General features: G+C 36.5%; 2 protein-coding genes across 9 annotated transcripts in view; one reads left to right on the forward strand and one right to left on the reverse strand.

Moving 5' to 3' along the window:
* Positions 1-26,113, forward strand: part of LOC129739507 (blood vessel epicardial substance) — a 289,213-nt gene that overhangs the window by 183,471 nt on the left and 79,629 nt on the right. The window lies entirely within an intron of this gene.
* LOC129739508 (transmembrane protein 205) lies at positions 2,620-4,936 on the reverse strand. 2 transcript variants are annotated; one of them, XM_055730981.1, is made up of 2 exons: positions 4,404-4,936; positions 2,620-3,884 (listed from the first exon to the last, which is right to left on the reverse strand). In XM_055730981.1, the coding sequence occupies exons 1-2, from the start codon at positions 4,703-4,705 to the stop codon at positions 3,167-3,169; spliced, it is 1,020 nt and encodes a 339-aa protein (XP_055586956.1). In that variant the 5' UTR covers positions 4,706-4,936; the 3' UTR covers positions 2,620-3,166. The 2 variants fall into 2 exon arrangements, with proteins under 2 accessions (XP_055586956.1, XP_055586957.1); XM_055730982.1 differs by lacking the exon at positions 4,404-4,936 and adding an exon at positions 3,955-4,379.

The raw sequence follows: 26,113 nt of genomic DNA on the forward strand, positions 1-26,113 counted from the left end.
ATGTGTGAAAATTTTGAAAATCCTCGGAATTTTCTAGAGTAATCGGACGCAACATAAGTTCCTTCAGTTCAGTGATTATTTCCCAGGATTCAAAAAGAACTACTATAAATAGAACAGATTAACAGCATCTTCTCAGATTGCAACCCTGTTGAAATTTAGAAATTAGTGAACGTTCTTCATGAAAGTCTGATATAGCATTTGGAAGCCTGGAGAAATTTTTCTTCGGGGAACGGGAAGTTATCCGTTAAATTTGATTTCCTGATTTAATCGGATAAAAACCGAGCATTGTCAAACAAAGTCCTCACTGTTAAGATTATGAAATTGAGTTTGTTTTTCTTGAATTGAATATTTTAAAAATAGTGATGATGATGATGATGATGAATACTGATAATAATTGTTTTGTGCATTGAAATTTCTTTCTTAAAACATTTTGTTTTTAAATTGTTCAAATATTGAATTCCATTTTTCAATGTTCCTTTTCAAATCCATGAAAAAAAATCAAGTTCTTCGTTCTAATTTTGAACATGAGTTCAACTGAACAAAATTTTCAAGTTTGTTAAAAAATATTTTTGTAAACCGGGAGCTTAGTGCTGGTCTAATTTTAGAATTTCATGTGTAATATGAATATTTTAAGAATTTATTTGAAGGAGAAACTTTATTTGGTAAAGAAGCATTTTCTTCCATAAACTTTAATATATCTTCTAACATCTTTTTTGAAATTCTAAACCTTATTTCTAATTCTGCAATTATTTTTAAAACATCATGGCTGTTCTAAAAGTTGATTTTGATTTCAAAGTCTTTATCAGAATTTTGGTTTGTTCTATGAAGTGATGATCAAAATAACGTCAAAAAACAAATATTTGAGTTTAAAAAATCGGTTCGTTGAAAAATTAAATACAGCGAAGCAAAGCCAAAATGAGATGTCTATTATTATGTAAGATTTATTATTTTTATGGGAGATCCGAGATAGCTACCAAAACTTTCATCGGACCCCAGTATATTTCTACATCATCGGTTGAATCTATTCTTGACGATTCCAAAAATCCAAGGTACACTGAAATACAGTAAATCTCAAGAATTAAAAGTATTTTAAAAATATTTTTTCGACTGTTGAAAATATTTGAAATTGTTTTGTTTTGAAATATTGAAAAATTAGAATAATCGAAAAATATAATTTTTGAAACCTTTTTATAATTTTATCAGAAATCAAAATGAGAACTAGAGAGCTGAATCGGAATGCTTGTAATGAAAAAAATTTAAAAGAAATTTCAAAACCACATTTTAAAGACCATATCTCGCGACCAATTGCTAAATTTTGTCAAATTTTGACAATTTTTTTTCCAATCCGTAAAATGATCACTTATGAATTAAAATTTGTTGGTTTATTTTTCCTAAGGCCCGAAAAAGATTTATCTATTTAAAATGAATTTTATGCACATAACAAACAAATGAACCTCAATGGATTTTAACGTATTATGTTTAAAACCTTAAGAATTTGAATGCTTATTGGTAAAGTTTGAAGAAAAAATAATAGAGACAAACCCTTGTATAGTTTTTTTTTTATATTAATTTACACCTTGTAGCATGCTTTTTTATGATATAAAATTTTCAATGCTTCTTTTTAATATTTCAACAGAACACATCGAAAGTCTATTTTTTATCTGGGAATAGGTGTAAGGAAAGAATTGCACCAAAGTTTTAAATGATATATTTTATCAGGTCACAATGGTAAATCGCCAAAATTTCAACGTTACTAAGCTGTACCCGTTATAAAAATGTATTGATTCAGAAGAATGAAAATCGCTTCCGTTTGCCAATAAACAACGGAAATCTGTGGCGTTGTGAAAAATGGTAATAAAACTGAGTTAACAACAGGATGCAATGTATCTTAGCAATCACCATTATTTGTAGTAAGGATAAAATGAGTTGCGGCTCTTTGAAACTTGGACATTTCCTGTATTTGCAATTTTTGGCTCTTCTGTCTCAAAAGGTTGCCGACCGCTGAGCTAGGTGAATAGAGAAGCAGCGGATAGGTTGGAGTGATTTTCGCACATCTCCTTAGTCAGTCAACTCATATAACGAACTTTTATGACTGTTTTCGAGCAACCGACGATGGTCACGAGGAAAATTTTGTAACATATGTTATGGAAAAATTCAAATGTAACGGCATTGATGATTTTTTTTTTTTACAATATTTCTACTAAAAAGAAATTAAAAATTAAAAACTTTTTTAGTTCAACAAAATTTTCTTTTATTTATGTGACTGCATTTGTCACGAAGGATAAATTCGTTGTGTTACAACATATAGTATAACTTGTGTCCTAAGCACTAGTGACCTAAATTCTACTACAACAATTCTATGGGTATTTTTCCTCTTTTTCATATTTTTCTTACACAAATCAGGCGTCTCTCCCACTAAATTACAGCACAATAATCATTGGGTGGGTAGGGGTGTCAATTGTAGAACTAGAATAAATAGTTTTTGCGTACTTTTTTGTCTTTAAATTTACCATCCCGACGGGGACACGTTCTACTAAAATCTATAGCCTAAAAACTACTTCAGATCTTTCATCGCACAGCACACAGGTTTTTTTTGTAACTAGTAGGAAACAACAAGTCTGTTTTATGTTGATTGTTCTTCAATCGTTCTTAGAACGAAATTATAATTTAACTGTTTTGTTTAAGCAAAAACACAACTTTTCAGTTATGTATTAAAAGCTACTACTAGATTCTACTACATTTAAACGACTACAGAGTATCGAAACGAAACAAAAACAAAATCTTCATCGGTATAACTTCTCGTTCATCACTGTTCACAAGGATCTGAAGTAGGTTTTTTTTTTCTTAATTTGTGCTGATTTAGCCTACCGGAATCTAGAATTTCAGTCTAAAAAGGTGTTTTTTTGTTTAGTTTTTCAAGTATTCCAAATCACTCAGCGTCTTCTCCAAACAGATCGACTAGATCTGATAAGCGTTTTGTTGCTGTCACTTTGACTGTTCCGGCGGTGTAATTTTGGGACCTTCCGCGCGTAATACTGCTCAACAGATGGAATTCCATTTTTTGCGTGTTTTAATACTATCGTCTTTGGCACCTGAAGCATGTGACCCGCTTTCAATAAAACAGGGGTACAAAATGGCGGCTTTGAGTGGGGTCTTTAGCGGCGTCTTATAGCAGTTGGACGCGTGACGCCATGAAGTGCAGATGAACAAAAGTGCACAGTAAGGCCACCATGTTGGCCATCGCGGTGATCATGTGGATCTGGCGGAAGCGCTTGTGCACGTTTTGGTAGTGGGTGGAGCGCCTCAGTGTGGGGTTTTCAGTTCCACTGAAGCGACCCACCTCCTGGCCGACGGTTTCGATTGCTTCGAAGTGGTACTTTTGGTGCATGAGACGTAGCATCGGAGGCGCCAGGTAGAGGCACACGATCAGCTCTAGGACGGCGCAAATGGTCAAGGAAACGAGCTGAAGCAGAAGAACGGGATCCCAGCTGCGGAAGGTAGCGTTGATCAGTTCCGGGTGAGCTGTGTGCTGCAGCTTGATGAAGGTTATCAGGGTGATGACACTGAAGACCGATCCCAGGGTGAAATACTTGGGGAAGAGGATCTCCTGAACCCGGCCAAAGGTGTGACGCGGTAGGTTGAAGTATAAGGCCAGTCCCGATACGAAGGTCATCCACATTTGGGCGCCAAAGTGTATGGCGAAAGATCCGAAATACGCTAGGGCTACCAGAACACTTGGTTGAGGTTTGGGGGTCCCAACAGCGTCTTCCAGAGAGGCAACGGTCTTCGAATGTCCCATAATGTTGGGCCACAACACCAAGAGGATGAAGGAAACGAACAGCATCGAGATGGCATGTGATGGCTGCGTGGTTCGCGTCAGAATTCTGAAAGGGACAGGAGAAGAGACGAAAAAATCTTGTTAGAAATGATCACCTTTAATGATGTCTCTGTTACATGTTTCGGAACAAAAAAAAATCGCGCGGTCATCGACACGCGTAAAGCGGTCACAAGGAAAACTCGACGCCAAATCGCCGCCGCCGAAGAAATGGAACGGCCGCAATCTGTATTTGCACAAGCAGGATGGCAACACTAGGTGGTAGCCGCCTGACTGGCGGTTGATAGCCTCCTACTCGAGTGGCGTACGTGATTTTTGCACAGAGACCCACCGTCGCGCATCTTCCACCTGCCTCGTCCAAGTTCCACCCCTGCGACGACGACGACGCGAAATCAAACCTGCAGTTCTCTTTTGTTCCAAGGTAATAGCGCACTGATAACTCCACATGCCACAATTGAATGTCCAGAGAGCATTACATTCAACAGTGACAGACAGGCAGACGGATACAATTGATTTACGACCAATACACCCACCCCCTCGTTTGAGCGAAATTCTAACCGAAACTCACCTATAGTAAGTACTCTGGCTAAGCTGAAGCGCCAAGGATCGGACACCCTCGAAGGCGCGCTTTGTACTCTCGGTTGCTCCCACTAGAACATCTCGATAGAGCACTTCTTCCTGACTTCCGCACTTGGCACTGTCGGTTGCCGTTTGATCGTTCTTCACTTTCTCCAGCATTGCTGTAGGCTCTTCAACGCCTCCACTTGTTGCCTTGATCGCTTCACAACGCTCACTGGCGAACAGCTGTTGACGGTCTTCTACTAATCCTTCTAGCCCGGCAGCCCTCAGTTCCATTTTGAGGAGGCACATAATTTCAAAATTCCCAGCACTCACGAAAGACGACGACGACGATAATTGCCGTCCAATTTGCTCACTACTGCTAATCGCACTTCAGCGATTGACGATCACTTTTTATTTGGGTAGGTAAGTTTGTTTGCTTGCTCTGCTGAAGCTCCTTCTTCTGAGGTGGACCGCACGAGTTAAACGCACGACCGCTCTTCGGTTTATTCTGAGGACTCGGTCCCACATGGCCGTCGTATATATAATCGCTCGCTTCTACCACTACACTCAAAGCCCAATCGAAACGACCGTCGGCCACTCTAGAACCTACTGCTGCGCTACTCCTACTAGTTGCTTCCCCAACGCAGGTTGCGCTGCTCCACGTTCTCTCGCGTGGATGCGCGCTCGCTCCCACAGAAAGTTGACAAATTCTCCCCACAACGACGCGTCGCGCTGCTCCTTCCCGATCACGAGTTCGCAAGGGGGCCTCACCGGCTTATTCCGTAATAACACCTTTATGACCGGATTTTCATATTTTTTTCGGGGGGACAACCCCAATCACAACCTTACGCTCTAAACTTTTCATCTACGCCGGCCTCCGGCCGCCGGCTGCACAAACGATGAAATCGTCATCACTTGGTTCCGCGACGCGTTCGCGTCAGTACGATTGTGAGTGTTTATGACGCTGGCGTCCGTCCATCCACCACGCGGTATACGACCGACTAAACGGCTGCGATTGCAGAGAAATAAAAATGCGGCAAACCGTCGTCAGTCGGCTAAAGATTGAAGCAAAAAAAAAAACGGGAATCAACTGGTGGCCGATTATTTTCGGTAAATTTTGTTGCTTACGAAGTTGTGAGCGAATTTGTTTTATTCGTTTTACTCTTTTTTTTTCGGGTGCATCTTCCACCGGTGCTTGAAGGAGACGCTGACGATGCATCATCATAACCATGAGCTGCTTTCGTAGGAACCCCAAACCTCAACACGTCGACGTCATACCTCATAAACGGTAGCAGTGAATGGGAACTGGGAAGATTGGCGTTAAACATTTGCATAGTTCTGTCTCAGAAATCCGATACGCGCGCGCTGCCGGATTTTCCTTGACGACTAATACAAATTTCTAACTATAGGCTATCATCTTCGCAACAATAATGTGTGGCTTTCGATGAATGTCAATCGCGTTCCAGAGAATGATCTAACTCGGACTCGGGACACTACCTGCAGTTGGATTGAATCGCAAAAACTAAAAATGGTCAAAATTCCATCTCGGTTGGGAATCATAATATTTATGTTTTTCAACTGCGCTGTTTTTTTTTTGGAGTCTGTATACAAAAACGAGAATACGACTAAACATAAAGCCGATGAGAAACTTCTGATCTGACCAGATCATAAATTAAAGGAATAAATCCGAACAGGAGTGATAATAGATCCCAAATGAATTGCGCAATAAAAAATCGAGACAATAGAGTGATCGTGAGCTTATTGGAGGATGCTTTTCGTAAATTTTTTAGTCTTTAATCGGATCAAGTTAGTAGCACTAAATTCATTTTTACTTAGTAAGTCTTTGAAAGTGATTGAGGTTTAACAACTTCCAAGTTCTCCTGCTATGATGGGTGATTTAAATGTACGCATTAAAATTAGCATTCTTTGGTGAACCTGATCCTTTCATTATCTTGCAAGGGACATGGAAAAAAAATCAATAAATCAACCATTTCCGGGGACATGCATTGTGGTACATTTGAACCGTATCGTTACATTCTCAAGATACATTATCTAGAAGCTTAGTACAGTGTTTCCGGTCGTCGGAATATAGGTATAAGCCACTGCTGATGACCTTTGATCGTCTCACGTCGAACGACAGCTGCATTTTTTGGGACTCACTTTTGAAGGATTAGGGGCTTCTGGGGTGATTAGCCCTCATCCGCCTCAGAAACATTTAACCGTTTCAGTCCCTGGAGTGTCAATTCCCAAGTAACATAGATTAAGCTAGCTAGAATTTTATTATGGTTTTATTATGGCATTTTTAAGTTTTATGACGGATTAATTTTGGTCTTGCAAAATGCTTATATTCTTGTTTGGACCATATGTTTTCAGATAGATTTGAAAACGCTGATAAAGCTATTATTAAACATACTGTTTGAGATATTTTGGAAGAGTTATGAATGCTATGTTTAAACTATAATAAAACACAAACTAAGAAGTGTGCTCCAAGCTTTCTGTTGCATGCCTTACAATAGCACTCAGTGCATGATTATTAAACCGCTATAAAACTTAGTGCCAGTTCTCGATCAAGATGCCAAAAAGGGATTCGCTCATGTTAGATAGCACATATTCGAATTGGAATTCTCATTTTTACACATTTTTGATAAGTTACATGTGATGATTATGAATTAAAATAAAAAAAAAAACATAAAATTCCTTAAAAAATTCAAATTACCGGAACGGGTTTGAATATCTCTACAATATCAGCATTGAGTGAAAAGGCCCAAATAGTAGGAAATTTTTTTTTGCTTGACGCCATCATTAATCCAAGATGGCGGCTTTCGCTGTTATTTTCAAAGCTGTAAGTTACTTAAAATATCCTGAAACATTCACAATATGGTTATAAGGTAAAAGTAATAAACGATAAGAAGTCGAATTTCGTTGTCCGTCGCCATCTTTAATTTAATTGAAAATACTGTAAATGACTGAAAATCGCATAAAACTCTCACAATATGAGTAGAAGTTGAAAGAGATCAACCAGTAGAAGTCGAATTTCGTTACATTTATTGGCCCGTTTTTAGCGTAGTTTGTGCGATAGTGACTAATGAAAATTCAAATTTCGATAAATTTCGATTTCGGAGTTGCCGAGAAGGTGCATAAAAGTTTAATTTTAATAGAATTTCTTTTGAGTCTATACACTGCGAAACGATATCGTTTACAAATGAAACCATTTCATATTCGCGGCGTTCTTTTAGTGTTTGTATATCAATGCGCATGCAGCGCGCTTTATATCATAAAAGTGGAAATGATGTCCAACCTAATTTTCGAAGGGCATATAGTAGAAATTGCTTTTGTACTGATTCTATTCTTTCTTCGTGTGAAATTGAATGTGGGGTCCAAACAACGCTGCCATATTCCAGTAAAGACCTTACATACCCAAGTAACACAGATTATGCCAACTAGCATTAGGAAGTTTTATTATGGTTTAATTATGGCATTTTTTTGTGCAGCTCGTTTTAAGGCGGTTTTATAATGGTCATGCAGAATGCTTATAATTTTTTTTTTCGACCATATGTTTTTAGATGGTTTTGAAAACGCTAATAAAACTTTTATTAAACATGATGTTTTAGTTATTTTGAAAGAGTTATGAATGCTCTTTTTAAACTATAATAAAACACAAACCTAGAAGTTTGCTCCAAGCTTTCTTTTGCATGTTCTATAATAGCACTCAGTGCATGATTATTAAACCGCCATAAAACTTAGTGATAGTTCTCGAGCAAAATGTCAAAACAGGACACGCTCAGATTAGATAGCACATATTTGAATTGGAACTCCCATTTTTACACATTTTTGGTAAGTTATGCGTGTTGGTTTTGAGTTAAAATTAAAATATACATCTTTGAAAACTTGAAATCACCGAAAGTGGTATGAATATCTTTACAATATGAGTATTGAGTGAAAGGGCCCAAATAGTAGGAAAAAAATTGTTGCTTGACGCCATCATTAATTCAAGATGGCGGCTTCCGCTTTTATTTTCAAAGCTGTAAATTACTGAAAATATCGTGAAACCTTCACAATATGGTTATTAGGTGAAAGTAATAAACGAGTAGAAATCAAATTTCGTTTCCCGTCGCCATCTTAAATCCAAGATGGCGGCTACCACTCAACTTAAAAATACTGTAAATGACTGAAAATCGCATAAAACCCATATTATAGGGGTATAAGTTGAAAGAGATCAACCGGTAGAAGCAAGGTTGCCGAAAAAAATTCTGTGTTTTTGAGGAAAAAAATTCTAACTTTCTGTGATTTTACCAAAAAAATCTGTGATGGTTTTCTGTGATGCTATTTCATTTAATTTCTTTGAAAATTCATGATCAATTGGGTCTTTTTACATTGAAGTTGAATAAAATCAATTAAAATTACCAATCTTATCAGACTTAACTGAATAACAAAGTTAAAATCTAAATTTTATGTTGGCCAAAAAAATTGTAATTTTGGAAATCCTTTCAAAATTCAAAAATTCTTTGAAATCTGTGAATTTTTCGAAATTCTGTGTTCTGTGACACAGATTCTGTGATGAAAATTTGCTCAAAATTCTGTGAAATTATAGATTTTTCTGTGATTTCGGCAACCTAGGGTAGAAGTTGAATTTCGCTATCTGACGCCATCTTGAAATCCAAGATGGCGGCTTCCGCTAAACTTTAAAATGTCATGAAACCCAGGTGGTAGTGGGTGGAAGGGCTTAACGAGTAGAAGTCGAATATTGCTATCTTACGCCATCTTGAAATCCAAGAAATCCAGCTTTCTATAAACTTTAAAAATGCTCTAAATCATTTAATATCGCATGAAACCTCCAAAATATGGGTGTTTGTCAATTGGGATAAGCTATAAAAAGTTTATTTTTGCATTCTGACGCTATCTTGAAATCCAAGATGGTGGCTTCAGCTGAACTTAAAAATACTGTAAATGAATGAAAATAGCATGAAACTCCCAAATATACTGTATTGGGTGCTAAGGCTAAATGATAGAAGTCAAATATCTCTTTTCGCGTTTCTCTGAAAATCTGTAAGTGACTGAAAATCCCACAAAAACCACCACAATGCAGACCCCGTTCTTTTTTGGCAACATTCGATTTTGGCAACATTCGATTTTGGCAACATCGAATTTGGCACATGTGCCTAAATCAGACGGTTAACAGAAACAACATAACCTTATAGTTTTCGCTAGAATAAGACCAATACAATTTAAACATAATAGCATGATAGGAATAATATAATGGCAAAAAAAAACAAAAACTATAAACAAAACAAGAAAAGTGCTAAATGCATTAGAAACATAATGAAAAAATAATAAAAGTGATTTAAAATGATCTAAATTGTCTTAAAATAGTAGTTTTAATGTAGTATTACGTGAAAAAAAAGATGTGTTCAAGCGATTTTCATTGATTAACAGTATTTTAAATTCAGTGGAAGCTGCCATCTTGGATTTCAAGATGGCGTCGGAAAGAAAAAAAAAACGACTTCTAGTTTAGCCCTTTCACCCAATACCCGTATAGTGGTGGTTTAATGCGACTTTTTGTCAGCATTAAGCATTAAAAGTTGAGCGGATGCTGCCATCTTGGATTTCAAGATGGCGTCTGATAGCGAAATTCAACTTCTACTCGTTTAGCCCTTTCACCCGATACCCATTTACACCATTTTAAAGTTCAGCGGAAGCCGCCATCTTGGATTTCAAGATGGCGTCATACAACGAAATTTGACTTCAACTCATGATTTATTCCACGGGTCATTCAAAACCAATCTCTTTTCATTCAAAAAGTCTGTCCTCATTTACTGTACTAATGATTAACAACTCAGAAATGAGGAACTCAACCTTAGCGTGTAACTGGTTGGCTTGCGAGAGAAACGTCAAATCGTAGCTTTTTTTGGGGTCATCATTAAACCATAATAAAACTATGAATTGACTCACGCCATGTTGGTTGCAAAATCGAAGGGCACAAAATGACGCCATGTTGATGGATTCACAATGCAAGCATTGGAAAATATTTTTTCAGGCCTTTTTCCATCAATTCCATCATGATTGACCATCAGATTTGACGAGGCGCATTTATTTTAAGATACTATTTCATATACAATTTACCTAAAATCTTGACTGGCAGTAGAAAAGACGCTCAATATATGGTTAAAACATTGGTTCTTTTAGGTATTAATTTTACCAGATCATATCTGAATAATGCAATCATCATTCATCAACCATTATGGTTGCTGGAAAAAATAAAAAAAAACTCCGAGAACTGACAGAACCGAAAAAAACAAAAATTTCTAACATGTTTAATAATAGCTTTTTAAAAGCTTTGGTGACCAACATTGATGACCAACAATTATATGTCTTGATGACGTTTCTAGGGTAGGGCCAAATAGCCTAATTTTGGCTTTATTAGAGTCCAGGTGATGTTATAGAATGCGCTTTAGCTTTTTATGAAGATTAATGCTATAGTCCAAACGAAATTTTGCTGACCATAATAAAGCTAAAATTGTTACTTGTGTAGGCAATATATAGTGTTTTTATTGAGACCCCAACAATATTGGTATTGAGTTAAAGGGCTAAACGAGTAGAAGTCAAATTTCACTATCTGACGCCATCTTCAAGTCCAAGATGGCGACATCCGCTCAACTTTAAATGATGTAAATGACAAAAAATTGCATTAAACCGCCACAATATGCTGTTAATCACTGGAAATTAAATGAAACTTCCACAATATGAGTATTGAGTGAAATAGCTTAACTAGTAGAAGTTAAATTTCGCTATCCGACGCCATAATGAAATCCAAGATGGCGTCATCTGCTGAACTTTCATATGCTGCAAATGACTAAAAATCGCATGAATCTCCCACAATATGGGTATTGGCTAAAAGGCTAAACTATAAGAAGTCAAATTTCGCTATCAGACGCCATCTTGAAATCCATGATGGCGGCCACGGAACTGAAAATGCTGTTAATCACTGAAAATCGCATGAAACTCCCTCAATATGGGTATTGAGTGAAAGGACCAAACGAGAAGAAGTCGAATTTCGCTATCAGATGCCATCTTGAAATCCGCGATGGCGGCTTTCGCTGAACGTCAAAATGATTATAATCACTGAAGGTCAAATGAAATTCCCACAATATGAGTATTGGGTGAAAAGAATAACTAGAAGAAGTTGAATTTTGCTATCTGAAGCCATCATTAATCCAAGATGGCGGCTTTCGCTTTTCTTTTCAAAGCTATATATTAGTCAAAATCTAATGAAACATCCACAATACGGGGTATAAGGTGAAAAGTGCCAAAAATAAACAGGGGGGCGTTTCATACGATTTTTAGCGATTAACAGTTTATTAAAGCGAAGCGGAAGCCGCCATCTTGTATTTCAAGATGACGGCTGGTAGCGAAATTCGGTTTCTCTTGGTTTAACCCTTTACCCAATACCAATATTAATGGAGATTTGAAAACATCTACAGGTATTCAAAGTTCAGCGGAAGCCGCAATCTTCGAATTCAAGATGACGTCTGATAGCCAAATTCGACTTCTCGTTGATCGCTTTTAACTAATAGGGGAGAGGCGGGCTATATGCGCATATTAAGGAAAGCACTTATTTTCTCCCATATTTCAATAGATAGGAGTCTGAAAACTATATACACATGAGCGGAAATCTGTTTCATATACGTTAGAGCAATTTTTCTGTTAAAATCTCTTACAGTTTTTGTGAAAATAATTTTATAATAAAAGAAGTCAAAATAGCCGATTTCCGAAACTGGCGGGCTTAATGCGCATATTTATATTTTTAGCTATATTTCATTAAAACTTGAAATATTTTGATATAATTTAATTGAAAATGGTAGAAACGGATGTTAAGCATACGTCAAGGCTGAAATTTTGGTGAAACTTTTTACATCACTAGTTCTTTTACATGAAACATAGTTTGATATGCCATATAGCCATATTTCATGATAATATTTTCTTCATACCGTATTTTTATCGGATCAGTATGAAGTTCTTCATTTTTCGCTGTAAGATCGTGATTTGAGCGTAGATTTAATGTTTCAATGATAAAAAGTAAAAAATGTATAAGCCTAATCTATTTTTCTTGATATAAAGCTTAGTTCTTTTAGAAATGGGACAGTTACGAAAGCGTGTATCTCAAAAACCTTTCGTTTGATCTAAATACTTTCTATGAAGGAAATGAAGGTAATCTTATTATAATTCATGAAAAAATTTTAAAAAAATTATTAATCGTTTTTTTGTAAGAATAAATTCTACTTTATTCTTGGTACCTCCCTTCAGCCAGCGCACACTTTTTTCAGTCATGATAATGATCAGTTTTTCAAACTAATACTTCGTCTAATCTGTATTTTAGGTGACTACATCTCCCTCCTTCAATTTCTGATACTTTTCGGACCAATACTTCTCTTTTAAAAGAAACTGAGGCCACTTTAGTGGATACAGCTGTTTCGAAGTTAACAAATTTGATTATTTTTGAGCCACTTTTTGAGCGTTTTTAATGGAATTTATGCTGGCCAAATCTGGCAATTATGAAGTAAAACCATGAGGAGATTTAACTTAAAGTATAATCAGTTAGTATAGATCGTAGGTTGCGAAGGGTACATAAAAGATTACTCTTTTTAGGCTTTTGAAAAGAGTGAAAACCATAGTTTTCGTTTTGAAAATTGTTGTTTTTTTTCCACAGGAGCAGAATTTTGGCAAATCATTATATTTTATACAAAATAATAAGCAAATACATACTTTAATATACTCGGGACTTTGCCACGAGCAGAAGTGGTATAGGATTCAAACGCTGGAATTTGTTTAAAATAGGGTATTTCATAAGTTTTGTCGTTCATCAGAAATCATCGCCCATAGCCTCGGAACCAGATATACAGCATACGAGCTATGGATCTAGCAAAAAAAATTTGTTTGAGGTTAGGTTTGAATTACTCATTAAGAGGCAACACTTTCAGCTTATCGGAGAAATTTTTTTTTTGGATATTTCAGCGATCTACCCTTAGTTTTTCGCTTATTGAAAATTAAAAAAGCTGGTATGAGACTTGATTTCCCTGATGACCCTTAGCCGAAGTTGCCGATCATATGCTTCACTCCAATGGTTGATTTGAACTTTTTGAATGTGATTTGAATTTTTGACATTATTTCCATACTTTTCCACCACTCACACACAGTAGTTCTTTGAATAATCAACGGTTTTTCCGGCTATCAATTTGATAATGATGGGTTTTGAATGAAATTGGGCAAAATTATTTTTTCCTTTTTCTCTTGCATCGTAAATATCTTAAAAACGCGTAAATTTTAAATTTTCAAAAAAATAGGTCGGAAAGTACTTTTTACAGGCAACAAAATGCTTTCAAAATTTGAATGTCCGATTACTAGTAAACGAGCTATTAGCAAAAGAAAGTGTCCCATTTCTAAAAGAACTAAGCTTTAGGCATTTAACCTGCCTTGACATGGGCATTCAGAACCTGTCTCTTATTCATTTGCAACCTTGCCAAAAGCTTTAATTGGTTGAATTTCCGATTTCCATATGAATAAGAAAGAAAAACCATTAAAATTAAAGTTCAATATATTATAACAAAACTGACAAAAATCTTGTTTGATTTTTTAATTTTTTTGACTTAAAATAACAATCAAATTTCTTCGTGCCATGTTTCAATAGCGAATTACCCTCAAACAGCACTGATTAGATACGCTGAATCTTCAGCCATATCGCCAATCGGCTGTATGCGCATATTACCCAACATGCGCAGTTAGGAACACTTCCCCCTACCCATATTGTGGGGGGTTTTAGCGATTATCAGTCATTTATAGTATTTTCAAGTTTAGCGGCAGCCGCCATCTTGGCTCTCAACGACAACGCAATGCGACTTCTTTTAGTTTAGTCCTTTCACTCAATGTCCATCTTGGATTTCAAGACGGCGTTTGATAGTAAACTTCGACTTCTACTCGTTTAGCCTTTTCACCCAATACTCATATTGTGGGAGTTTCATGAGATTAACGGCATTTTCAGTGATTAACGGCATTTTAAAGTTCAATGGAGATGCACCTGATAGCCGTATTGTGGGAATTTCAAGTGATTTTCAAATTATTTCAATGATCAGTCGAAGCCGCCATCTTGGATTTCAAGATGACGACTGATTGTCGTCGATTTGTCGTCAACTCGTTGATCCTTTTCATCTAATATCCAAATTGTGAGAGTTTCAAGCGATTTTCAGCGATTAAAATCATTTCAATGTTCAGTGGAAGCTGCTATCTTGGATTTCAAGATGACGCCAGATAGCAAAATTTGTCTTTTACTCGTTGATCCTTTTCAACGTATACCCATATTGTGTTTGCGATTTTCAGTAATTAACAGCATTTCAAAGTTCAGTGGAAGCCGTCATCTTGGATTTAAAGATGGCGTCCGATAGCTAAATTCGACTTCTTCTAGCTCAGCACTTTCACCATATACCCATATTGTGGAGCTTTCATGTCATTTTCAGTGATTAACAGCATTTCAAAGTGTCGTAAAGAAAAATTCAACTTCTTCTAGTTTTGCCCTTTCCACCCATATAGCGACGGTTTAAAGCGACTTTTTGTCATTCACAGCATTTAAAGTTTAATCTTGGATTTCAAGATGGCGTCAAATAGCGAAATTCGACTTCTACTCTTTTAGCTCTTTCACCCAATACCAAAATTGTTGGGGTTTCATGCGATTTTAAGCCATTTACAGCATTTTAAAGTTCAGCCGAAGCCGCCATTTTGGATTTCAAGATGGCGTTAGACTACGAAATTTGACTTCAACTCATGGTTTAGATGGTAAATGGTAGAAGTTATCAAAAACTGTAATTTTCTGCCGGAATCCGTAATTTAGTTTCTGGTAGAATATTACCGACAAAATTACAATTTTCGGTAATAATTTACCGAAAATTTTGGTAATAACTTAAGGTGTATCGGTAAAAAATGTTGTTCGGTAAATCTAATCAGTATTTCGGTAAAATCTACCGGTCGTTCGTTAAAAATTACCAAATTTTTACTGTTTTGTGGAAAAATATTACGGCATTTCGGTAATATTTACTGATATTTCGGTAAACTCTACTGGTTTTTTTTGTGTTTATTACCGAGCTTTTTTAGTTTTTCGGTTAAACATTACAGGCCTTTCAGTGATAATTACAGGCATTTCGGTTGAACAATACCGGTTGTTCAGTAATATAACGAGCTGTCACGTGGACAACTGGAATTTTGACAGTTGAACTTTGAATGATCAGCCCAGTCCCCAGGGCATATGAGCTGTCATTTCTTGCCTATGAGAAATTACCGAACTCCACATGTTAGGAATTCGGTAAAATAATTACTCTTATTTAAGTTTATGGCATATCGGCAAATTCTATTTCTAATTAGAGAGTAATAATTTAAAAAAAAAAAACAAAAAAAATGAATAATTACCGAGATCGGTAATTTTCGTTTACTGTGTAGGCAGTTTCAACGAAATATATTCGGAATTCGGATGCATTTTTCATGATCTCATAAAACTAAAACGCGCACTAATAATCATGAACTTATACTGAAATACGTTATTTTAGCTGTTTTTGCAGAATTGGAATATATATTTATTGAATAACATGAAAAAATAGATGTATAATTTAAAGAATCTCACTTCTCACATCCCTTTCCATGCGACGGTCGCCATTAAAAGGGAAGCTACAGAATAAACATTATTTTTTCAACATTTTTGTTTGAAGTCCTTTGTGCAACTCTGCCCTCTGGTAGAAACATAATTTACAAGTGTTCTGTGTTGCAACATTCAAAGTACCTATTCCCAATTGTGGTCTTGTGCAATCGAAATTAAACGCGGAACAACAAAGCCTTGGCAAGTGTTCTACAATTGGTAGGCTTCCAGGCAATCGATGGGCGTGTGGGGATTTGGAAGATTTACGGTGAGAATGTGACTTCAGATCCTACAGCAGGAGCAAACCGAAACACCGGTCGGCCTCAAAATCTTTAATCCATTTGGAGGGCACGGACAGGAAGGGAATAAGGTAAAAAAAACGTTACCCGAAGGCCTACGTGATTTTATTGTTGTTTTCGATGTATTTTTAGAAGTGCATTTAATCGCAGTCTAATCCGGACCAATTGTCTTTGATCAGCGAATTGTTGTTTGTTTGAAGACGTTAGTTTTCCTTTTTTTATTTTTGGTTCATTCATTTCCTTCCACCTAACCTGGTTGAATCGGGATTTGAAACTTGTTGAGATAACAAAGTCACATGCCGCGGAATTCTCTCACCCTGTTTTTTTGTTAGATCAAACCACCTTCCCTTGGACAAATGAAGAAAAAATGCAAAAAAAATGGTAGGACACTGCAATGATTTACGACGATCGAATTATCGCCTGCGGTGCAACAAAATGAATCACCAAATTGTAGTTTTTTTCCTCTGTTATGGGTTTCTCCTTTATTTCAGTGTCGCGCTTAACAAATTTTTCGGAAAAACCAGTTCCAGCTGGACTTGATACATTGCGAAACATAACGGGACGAAAAAAAGGGAATTATTGAGTTTGATTCGACCAGTACAAATGTTCATCAATGTCTGTATAATTTATTCCTCGAACATTAATTATAAATTTTTGAATTATATATACACGCACCGGGGAATAGTGCAAATATGAGAAAGTTGAACCTGAAAACTGGAATCGAAGAGATTCTTAAGGCAATGAAAGTAAAAGTTTATAACAAGAAATTCAATCTGATTTGTCTTGCAAATGGAGTAGATCTCAAATTTGTTGTAACAGCCATTCTCGAGATTTTCCATTCCGGAAACTTTTGCTACATATTTTTCCTTTTGTGTGGAAAATCTATAATCCTACTTAATTGAATATTGCGCAATTGATTGCACTTATTGCTCATACATACTAAATTCCTGGATTGGGTGCCATGAGTGGCTGGCTTTATAATGCTCATTCATTGCACTTGAATTTTTCCATTGATGGAGAAAAACAAACCGCGTCTTAAAACGACGCGACTTGAAAGGTGCGAAACGTCCAATTATAGGTGACCCAGCCCCAGTTTACCGCATACCTACCGATCAGAGCAATGAAGCCAGCCAGACGTCCTGCACTAATGACAGTTATTTCGAGAGGGGTTCAATTCTGGAACCATTAAGAGAGCATCGATTGGCTATAATCTGTGGGTAAGTGCGGTAAACTGCGCAACCATTTCTCGCTGAATTAGCACGTACCGACTACGGGTAGCACCTGTAAGGTAAACAAAGTATGACGAAATACTGAGTACGCTTTGCATTCGAGTTTCTGATGCCGGAATTTAGAATTTCATTTGGAGGGCCATGATTATTAGGTGCGTAACTAAGCTTCCGGTGTTTGTCAATAGATGCCAAAAGAGCATAGGCGCCTTGAACGTATGCAAATCTTAACCAGTTCTAACATATTATTTGCTGGAATTGTTGGCAAGGTTGCCAATCACCAGCGCGAAAACTTTAGATAACAACTGCATTGACAATACTTTGTCATTTTTGGACATCCTGTCTCAACTTGCTGACGAATATTCTAAAGTGAACCTTCAGAACACTCTTCATGTTGATCCTACAGATCCAACGAAAATTCATAAACTGAACCTTCAACACACTCTTCATGTTGGTCCTCCCGATTTAACGGAAACCCATAAAGCATCAGAACACTCTTCGTGTTGGTCCTCCCGATCTAACGTAAATTCTTTAAGTGAAGCATCAGAACACTCTTAATGTTGGTCCTCCCAACCCAACGCAAGTTCATGAAGTGAACCTTCAGAACACTCTTCATGTTGGTCCTCCCGATCCAACGAAAATTCATGAAGTGAACATACAAAACACATTAAATGATGGTCCTCCCGATCCAACGAAAATTCATAAGTTGAAGCATCAGAACACTCTTCATGTTGGTCCTCCCAATCCAACGAAAATTCATAAAGTGAACCTTCAGAACACTCTTCATGTTGGTCCTCCCAATCCAACAAAAAATCATAAAGTGAACCTTCAGAACACTCTTCATGTTGGTTCTCCCAATCCAACAAAAAATCATAAAGTGAACATACAGAACACTTTTTATGTTGGTCCTCCCGATCAGAACACTCTTTATGTTGGTCCTCCCAATCCAACGAAAATTCATAAAATGAACCTTCAGAACACTTTTCATGTTGGTCCTCCCTATCCAACGAAAATTCATAAAGAGATCCTACAGATTTCTCTTTATGTTGGTCCTCCCGGTCCAACGAAAATTCATAAAGTGAACCTTCAGAACACTCTTCATGTTGGGCTTCCCGATCGAACCTTAATTCATAAAGTGAAGCATCAGAACACTCTCTATGTTGGTCCTATCGATCCAACGAAAATTCATTGACTGAACCTTCAGAACACTCTTCCTGGAGGGTCCTCCCGATCCAACGAAAATTCATAAGTTGAAGCATCAGAACACTCTTCCATGTTGGTCCTCCCATTCCAACGATAATTCATAAAGTGAACCTTCAGAACACTTTTATGTTGGTCCTCCCGATGCAACGAAAATTCATAAAGTGAACCTTCAGAAAAATCTTCATGTTGGTCCTCCCATTCCAACAAAAATTCATAAGTTGAAGCATCAGAACACTCTTTATGTTAGTCCTCCCAATCCAACGAAAATTCATAAGGTGAACCTTCAGAACACTCTTCATGTTGGTCCTCCCAATCCAACAAAAAATCATAAAGTGAACCTTCAGAACACTTTCCATGTTGGTCACTTTTCATGGAGATCACTCTTCTTGTTGGTCCTCCCGGTCCAAAGAAAATTCATTAAATAAAGCATCAGAACACTCTTCATGTTGGTCCACCCAATCCAACGAAAATTCATAAAGTGAACCTTCAGAACACTATTCATGTTGGTCCTCCCAATCCAGAACACTTTTCATGTTGGTCCTCCCAATCCAACGAAAATATTCATAAAGTGAACCTTCAGAACACTTTTGATGTTGGTCCTCCCGATCCAACGAAAATTCATAAAGTGAACCATCAAAACAATCTTCATGTTAGTCCTCCCATTCCAACAAAAATTTACAAAGGTAAGCATCAGAACAGTTTTCATGCTGGTCCTCTCGATCCAACGCAAATTCATAAGTTGAAGCATCAGAACACTCTTTATGTTGGTCCTCCCAATCCAAATAAAATTCATTAACTGAACCTTCAGAACACTCTTCCTGTTGGTCCTCCCTATCCAACGAAAATTCATAAGTTGAAGCATCAGAACACTCATTATGTTGGTCCTCCCAATCCAACGAAAATATTCATAAAGTGAACCTCCAGAACACTTTTCATGTTGGTCCTCCCGATCCAACGAAAATTCATAAAGTGAACCATCAAAACAGACTTCATGTTGGTCCTCACGATCCAACGAAAATTCATAAGTTGAAGCATCAGAACACTCTTCATGTTGGTCCTCCCGATCTAACGAAAATCTATAAAGTTAACCTTCAGAATACTCTTTATGTTGGTCCTCCCAATCCAACGAAAATTCATAAGTTGAAGCATCAGAAAAATCTTTATGTTGGTCCTCTCAATCCAACGAAAATTCATAAAGTGAACATACAAAACACTCTTCATGTTGGTCCTCCCGATTCAACGAAAATTCTTAACTGAACCTAAAGAACACTCTTCCTGTTGGTCCTCCCGATCCAACGAAAATTCATAAGTGAAGCATCAGAACACTCTTCCTGTTGGTCCTCCCGATCCAACGAAAATTCATTAGTTGAAGCATCAGAACACACTTATGTTGGTCCTCCCAATCCAACGCAAATTTATAAAGTAAACCTTCAGAACACTTTTCATGTTGGTCCTCCCGATCCAACGAAAATTCATAAGTATAAGTATCGGAACACTCTTTTTGGTGATCCTCCCAATCCAACGAAAATTCATAGGTTGAAAGCATCAGAACACCTTTTATGTTGGTCCTCCCAATCCAACGAAAATTCATAAGTTGAAGCATCAGAACACCTTTTATGTTTGTCCTCCCAATCCATCGAAAATTCATAAAGTGAACCTTCAGAACACTCTTCATTTTGGTCCTCCCGATCCAACGAAAATTCATAAGTTGAAGCATCAGAAAAATCTTTATGTTGGTTCTCTCAATCCAACGAAAATTCATAAAGTGAACCATCAAAACATTCTTCATGTTGGTCCTCCCGATCCAACGAAAATTCATCAGTTGAAGCATCAGAACACTCTTTATGGTGGTCCTCCCAATCCAACGAAAATTCATAAAGTGAACCTTCAGAACACTCTTCATGTTGGTCCTCCCGATCCTACGAAAATTCATCAGTTGAAGCATCAGAACACTCTTTATGTTGGTCCTCCCTATGCAATCATATTTCATAAAGAGATCCTACAGATCACTCTTCTTGTTGGTCCTCCCAATCCAACGAAAATTCATAAAGTGAACCTTCAGAACACTCTTCATGTTGGTCCTCTCGATCCAACGAAAATTCATCAGTTGAAGCATCAGAACACTCTTTATGTTGGTCCTCCCTATGCAACCATATTTCATAAAGAGATCCTACAGATCACTCTTCTTGTTGGTCCTCCCAATCCAACGAAAATTCATAAAATGAACCTTCAGAACACTCTTCATGTTGGTCCTCCCAATCCAACGAAAATTCCTCAACCGAACCTACAGAACACTCTTAATGTTGGTCCTCCAAATCCAACGAAAATAAGAAGAAATTGATAATTGTTTTGGCCTAATCAGCTACACAGTTACAGCGAAAGTCTTCTAAGCCAAAAGTCATGAGATCGAATCTCGATCGTGGCATACAAAGTCCTACTTTTTCTGTAGGTTTACAGTTTTAGCATTTGAAGCTTGTTGTTAGTCACCACTTCTGGAAGTTTGTCGCCTGAGTTGAATATTGAATATAAAAATTTGAAATTTACACCTGATGAAGGCTGAGGCTCAAAACGCCCCACAAGAAAATCAGTTTGAGAAATCTCAATACGTTTCCAATCGGTGGAACAAAGTGCATCAATTCCTATCTGTTTAGGTGAAGAAATGCATTCGTTTGTTTTTTTTTCGATTAGCTCCAAAGACTTTTGAACTCATGTTGTGAATAAACTCGAAACATACAACTTAATCTCTCTCAAATTGCATGTGGCGTGCTAATTTAATAAATTGCCAATATAGCATACAGCAATCGGCGATTACCCATAATTTCATCTTTAACTTTTTTTTCCACTTAAAACCATCCTGTGTTGTTATTATTGTTTCCTAATAACAGAGTTCTTGAATAAAATTTAAGGTTCCTGGAACTCCCTGTGCGAAAAGTTCCCCACTTGCTACACATCAATAATGATTTTTACTTAATGCTAATACCTAACACACACCCCAGAAAATCATCAAGCTCATATTGTCAATTGTTTTATTTTCATTCCAGGTAAGTGACGCCACGAGCTCACCTCATTGGATTACTTCTGAAGCTACTAAGTATGTAGTAAGTTGCTTAATCGTTCTGCTGCCTATCACAAGAATCACGTAAGTCGGAGCGTGCAAGCAAATGTCCTACGCGCAGCTGCTCGTCCAGATAAGGATCTAAGTTAGAACATTTGGAGAGTGCAGCAGGCGCCAGTGAAATGATGTTCGATTGGTAATTACACCAATGATGATGATAATTATGGTTTGGACATCACCTCATTGAGATTAAAACTAAGAGCTGCATGTGTTGGATTGAAACGGTAGCCAATTTTGAATTATAAACATTGGTATAACGTTCTTTTAGTTCTTTTTTATAAATTCACGAAACCCAAAACCAAACTGTTTAGTTAGAACATTTCTGTTTTCATACATTTTCGAAATTTTCCTCTGTTTTTTCCTCTCAAATACTAAAACGTTCATCGAAGAAAAAACCGGTGACACCCGGTGATATGCAGCTAGTCTGTTAGTCACGAATGACATGAACAATCAACTGTAATGAAAACAATCAACAATAACGGTAGTCAGGAGGAGAGTAATCAAATAAAAACTCTTGTTTTTGTTATGTTCATCAACAAGCAGGAATCAACTGGGAAAGTCTCTACCGTACAACTCAACTGGAAATGTTGCTACAATTTTTTGTTGATTAAAGCTGATTTTAACCTGTACGGATTACTAGTATTAATATATTTATTTTAAAATTTAAACTAAGAAATTGAACTATAAATAATCTTTCCACTGAACGTTATTCGATAGAAAGAGGACATAAGATCGAACATAAAAGAATTAAATTTCCGACGCAAACGAATGTACAACAAAGATAAGGTGCTTCGAAACGTTCGGGTCAAACGAGGCGTCAAAATTTAAGATGCGTCAATTGATACGGGAGAGCCAAGCTAATCAATCTTTCCGAATGACATTTGCAAAGCTTTGCTGCAAGCATTCATTACTAGCTGTTTCCAAAGTGTCCTAGGTCCAAGATAGGTATGTAGATGAGAAGGTTTAGAATTGCGTTTAACCTCAATCGACAAGGCCGTGTAAACGCAGGGTCAAAAATAGTTATGAAATTTCGAACGATTTGTATGGGATTTGAAACAAAATTACAACTTATCGAAAATAAATCGGTCACATCCTTTGAAATAACTTTTGTGGCAATTAGTAAAATCTATGTTATTAATGTTTTTCTTTGGAAATAGCAGTGTTTCTGTGAAATATTCGAATTTCGAAAAGTATTTTTCAAATGTACTGTAAAAATAGGCTAAAAATATGACTTGTTTCAAATTGTAATTTTATTTACATTTATTTTAGATCCTACAAAAAAAAATATATCAGTTATAACGAATTTGGCGGAAAGCAATTTTTAACAATAATAAGATAAAAAAATCCACGTAAAAACTATTTCTATCAGCATTAGCGCTTAATACATTATAAATACTTTGGTGAACATTTTTAAATTTTATGCAAAATTTTAAAATTAATAATTTTTCTAAAAAAAATATGTTTTTAAAATGTTCCATACATATCTGTGGAATTTCTATAACTATTTTTTGGTAAGTTTATAATACAAACAAATCTGATCAAAAATAACTTATTATAATAATAATATTTCTATTTAAAAAAATTGGAATGAAAAGTCTTTAATTGTTTGTCTTTTACCCTTTAAATGAGAGATATCCTTAAAAATGGGATAGCAATTACTGATGCAGCAATAAAACCATTCTTATTCGATTACAACACCAACACAAGACACAGGAAGATGTTTGCGATAGATTCAGCCTAAAAGGTTGATAGAATGTGTTAAATCTGTAGTAATATCAGCAATTTTCCAAATTTTCCAAAGCAGTTTTTTTTTAATTAAAAACATGGTTTTTATATAGTTAGCATATATTTTAAAATTTCTCATACATACATACAGTACTGGAAATTAAATAAAAATTTAATTAAATGTGTTCAGTTCTATAACTCGAACTTGCAAATAATTTAGCTAATATTGGTATTTTTTTCATACGGATTTATAAAATTAGCCCAAAAACCGTGAGTTCGGATTGATTTTGAAAAGAATTTCTTTATTCGTTCCATTCCAATCTTTATTTATTTTTATTATCTGCAATTCAGCTTGGGAAATAAAAAAGTAAATCGTTTAGAACACCTTAAATTTTGCTTTCACTAACTTTCTTAATCGATCATATTTAAAGTTGAACCCTCTCTTGGGTCATGAAAGTGAACAGACAACCATTTGCATACTGTTCATGTGGCTCCGGAGGTCCTTGGGGGAATAGGGTGACCAGATAGACCTCAGCCAGTAAAATATCCCTTTTTTGTTCGTAAAGTCAGTTTCGTCCACCTTGATGTCCAAAATCGACCCAAAATTGTCAGAAAAATTAGGTTGAGGTTTTGGGATTTCCTTACCATTGCACAATGGGGAAAAAGTGTATAAACCGCGAAGAACTTCTATATCTTCTCTCCTACCTGGATCAAATCTATGAAAATATACTTTCCATCAGTGAAAATGCCTGAAAATCGATTGGACATAGTTTCAGACGCCGCACGAGCTTACGAACGGAAATGTAGTGCCTGTTGAACCCCTTATTCCCCTATATTTTGTAAACAATCCAGTAAAACACTGGTTTGGACGTGAAAATTTTGTACAAAACAAACCAATATTGTGTGATTTTTTCCGAAAAATCGGATGAAGTGTAATTTGAGCCACCACACACTTCGGAAAATCGAGTTATGGCTGATTTTACTCTCATTTCTCCTTTGTTTTTCAATTAATTATCGAAAAAGTAAGTTCGTACTTGAAAATTTTGAAACAAATCAGACTTACAATGTGTGATATTTTCCGAAAAACTGAGTGAAGATAATTTGAGCCACCGCACGTATCGGAAAATGGAGTTATGACTGTTTTTACCCTGCATTTCCCTGCACTTGAAATAAAGTTCAGAAAATGTAGCATTTTCTGAACTATACTTAAAATGTAGGGGAGTTGAGAGTAAAACAGCCATCACTCAATTTTCCGATAACTGCGGTGGCTCAAATAGCCTCCATTCGATTTCTCGGAAAAAATCAGGTAAGATCGGTAACATTTGGTTTAAAATTGTCAAGTCCGAACAGGCATTTACTGAACTACCCAGGTAACCACCAAGCATTTAAAACAGCATGTAAGTAGCACTATATACGCATATACGGCAGATGGATTAAAGCTACAAAGCATTAGATATACATTTATGTAGCCCTGAATGCTACTCAAATACAGGTTTTGGCAAAATATACGGCTACTTTAGTGCTAAACCCTACAAATGTTCCCAACTTGGCATTTAAAAAGCATTTGAAATGCTGATTTAATGCTTCGCTGTTTCATTTAAACAAAAAAAAACCTGTGATCACCACTCACAGATATTTTTATCTCGTGCTCTTCTTAACCGACCCACTCCTCTCTTTCTTTGCTGCATATCACCCTCTCTTTGTTCACTCGACCTTTTACCATTGTATACCACCCTTGTGTGGTGAGAACTCTTGGAGTTGTTGTTCCTCCTCCTGGAACGGGATTCGAACCTGGATCCTAGCGACATCAATATCAATGGACGATTCCTTTATCCGCTGAGCTATAAGAGAAGAGCTGATGGAACATGATATTTTTGTTCCATATAAACAACGCGTCACCTGCATTTGAGTAGCATTCAGGGCTACATAAATGCTTATCTAATGCTTAGTAGCTTTAATCCACCTGCCGTATATGCGTATATAGTGCTACTTACATGCTGTTTTAAATGCTTGGTAGTTACCTGGGTTGTGTACATCTTTAAACAGTGTGAGCATTTTTTTAGTGACACCAAGACATCTTGCAAAGAATGCAAAGAATCACTGACAAATGCAAAGAATACAACGACGTCTTCTACCATATCAAAAGGCAATCTTAAAAGGGGTGTTACCACATACACCTTTTTCATTTTTCCATTCTCGCGAGTCTTATAGGCCTGATAATGTCCATCGTAGATTTTACTACGGAATCCGGCATCTGTTCGCTTAGGTGCACTCTTTATTGGATAAGTGTTTACATTTAAATTCTTTTGAAGTTCTCCAACGGTGGTGCATTTTAAACATCCATGAAAAGCATTGAAGTTCACGGTCCCTGAAAAAATTATGGACAGTTACTTTCACATATAACAGAAAATAATTATAGTATTTTACCTTTTATAAACGCTCTAGCTGGAGAATCACAGATGAAAGCTTTTATTTTGA

The sequence above is a fragment of the Uranotaenia lowii genome, chromosome 1 (assembly GCF_029784155.1).
Source record: "Uranotaenia lowii strain MFRU-FL chromosome 1, ASM2978415v1, whole genome shotgun sequence".
Lineage (NCBI taxonomy): Eukaryota > Metazoa > Arthropoda > Insecta > Diptera > Culicidae > Uranotaenia > Uranotaenia lowii.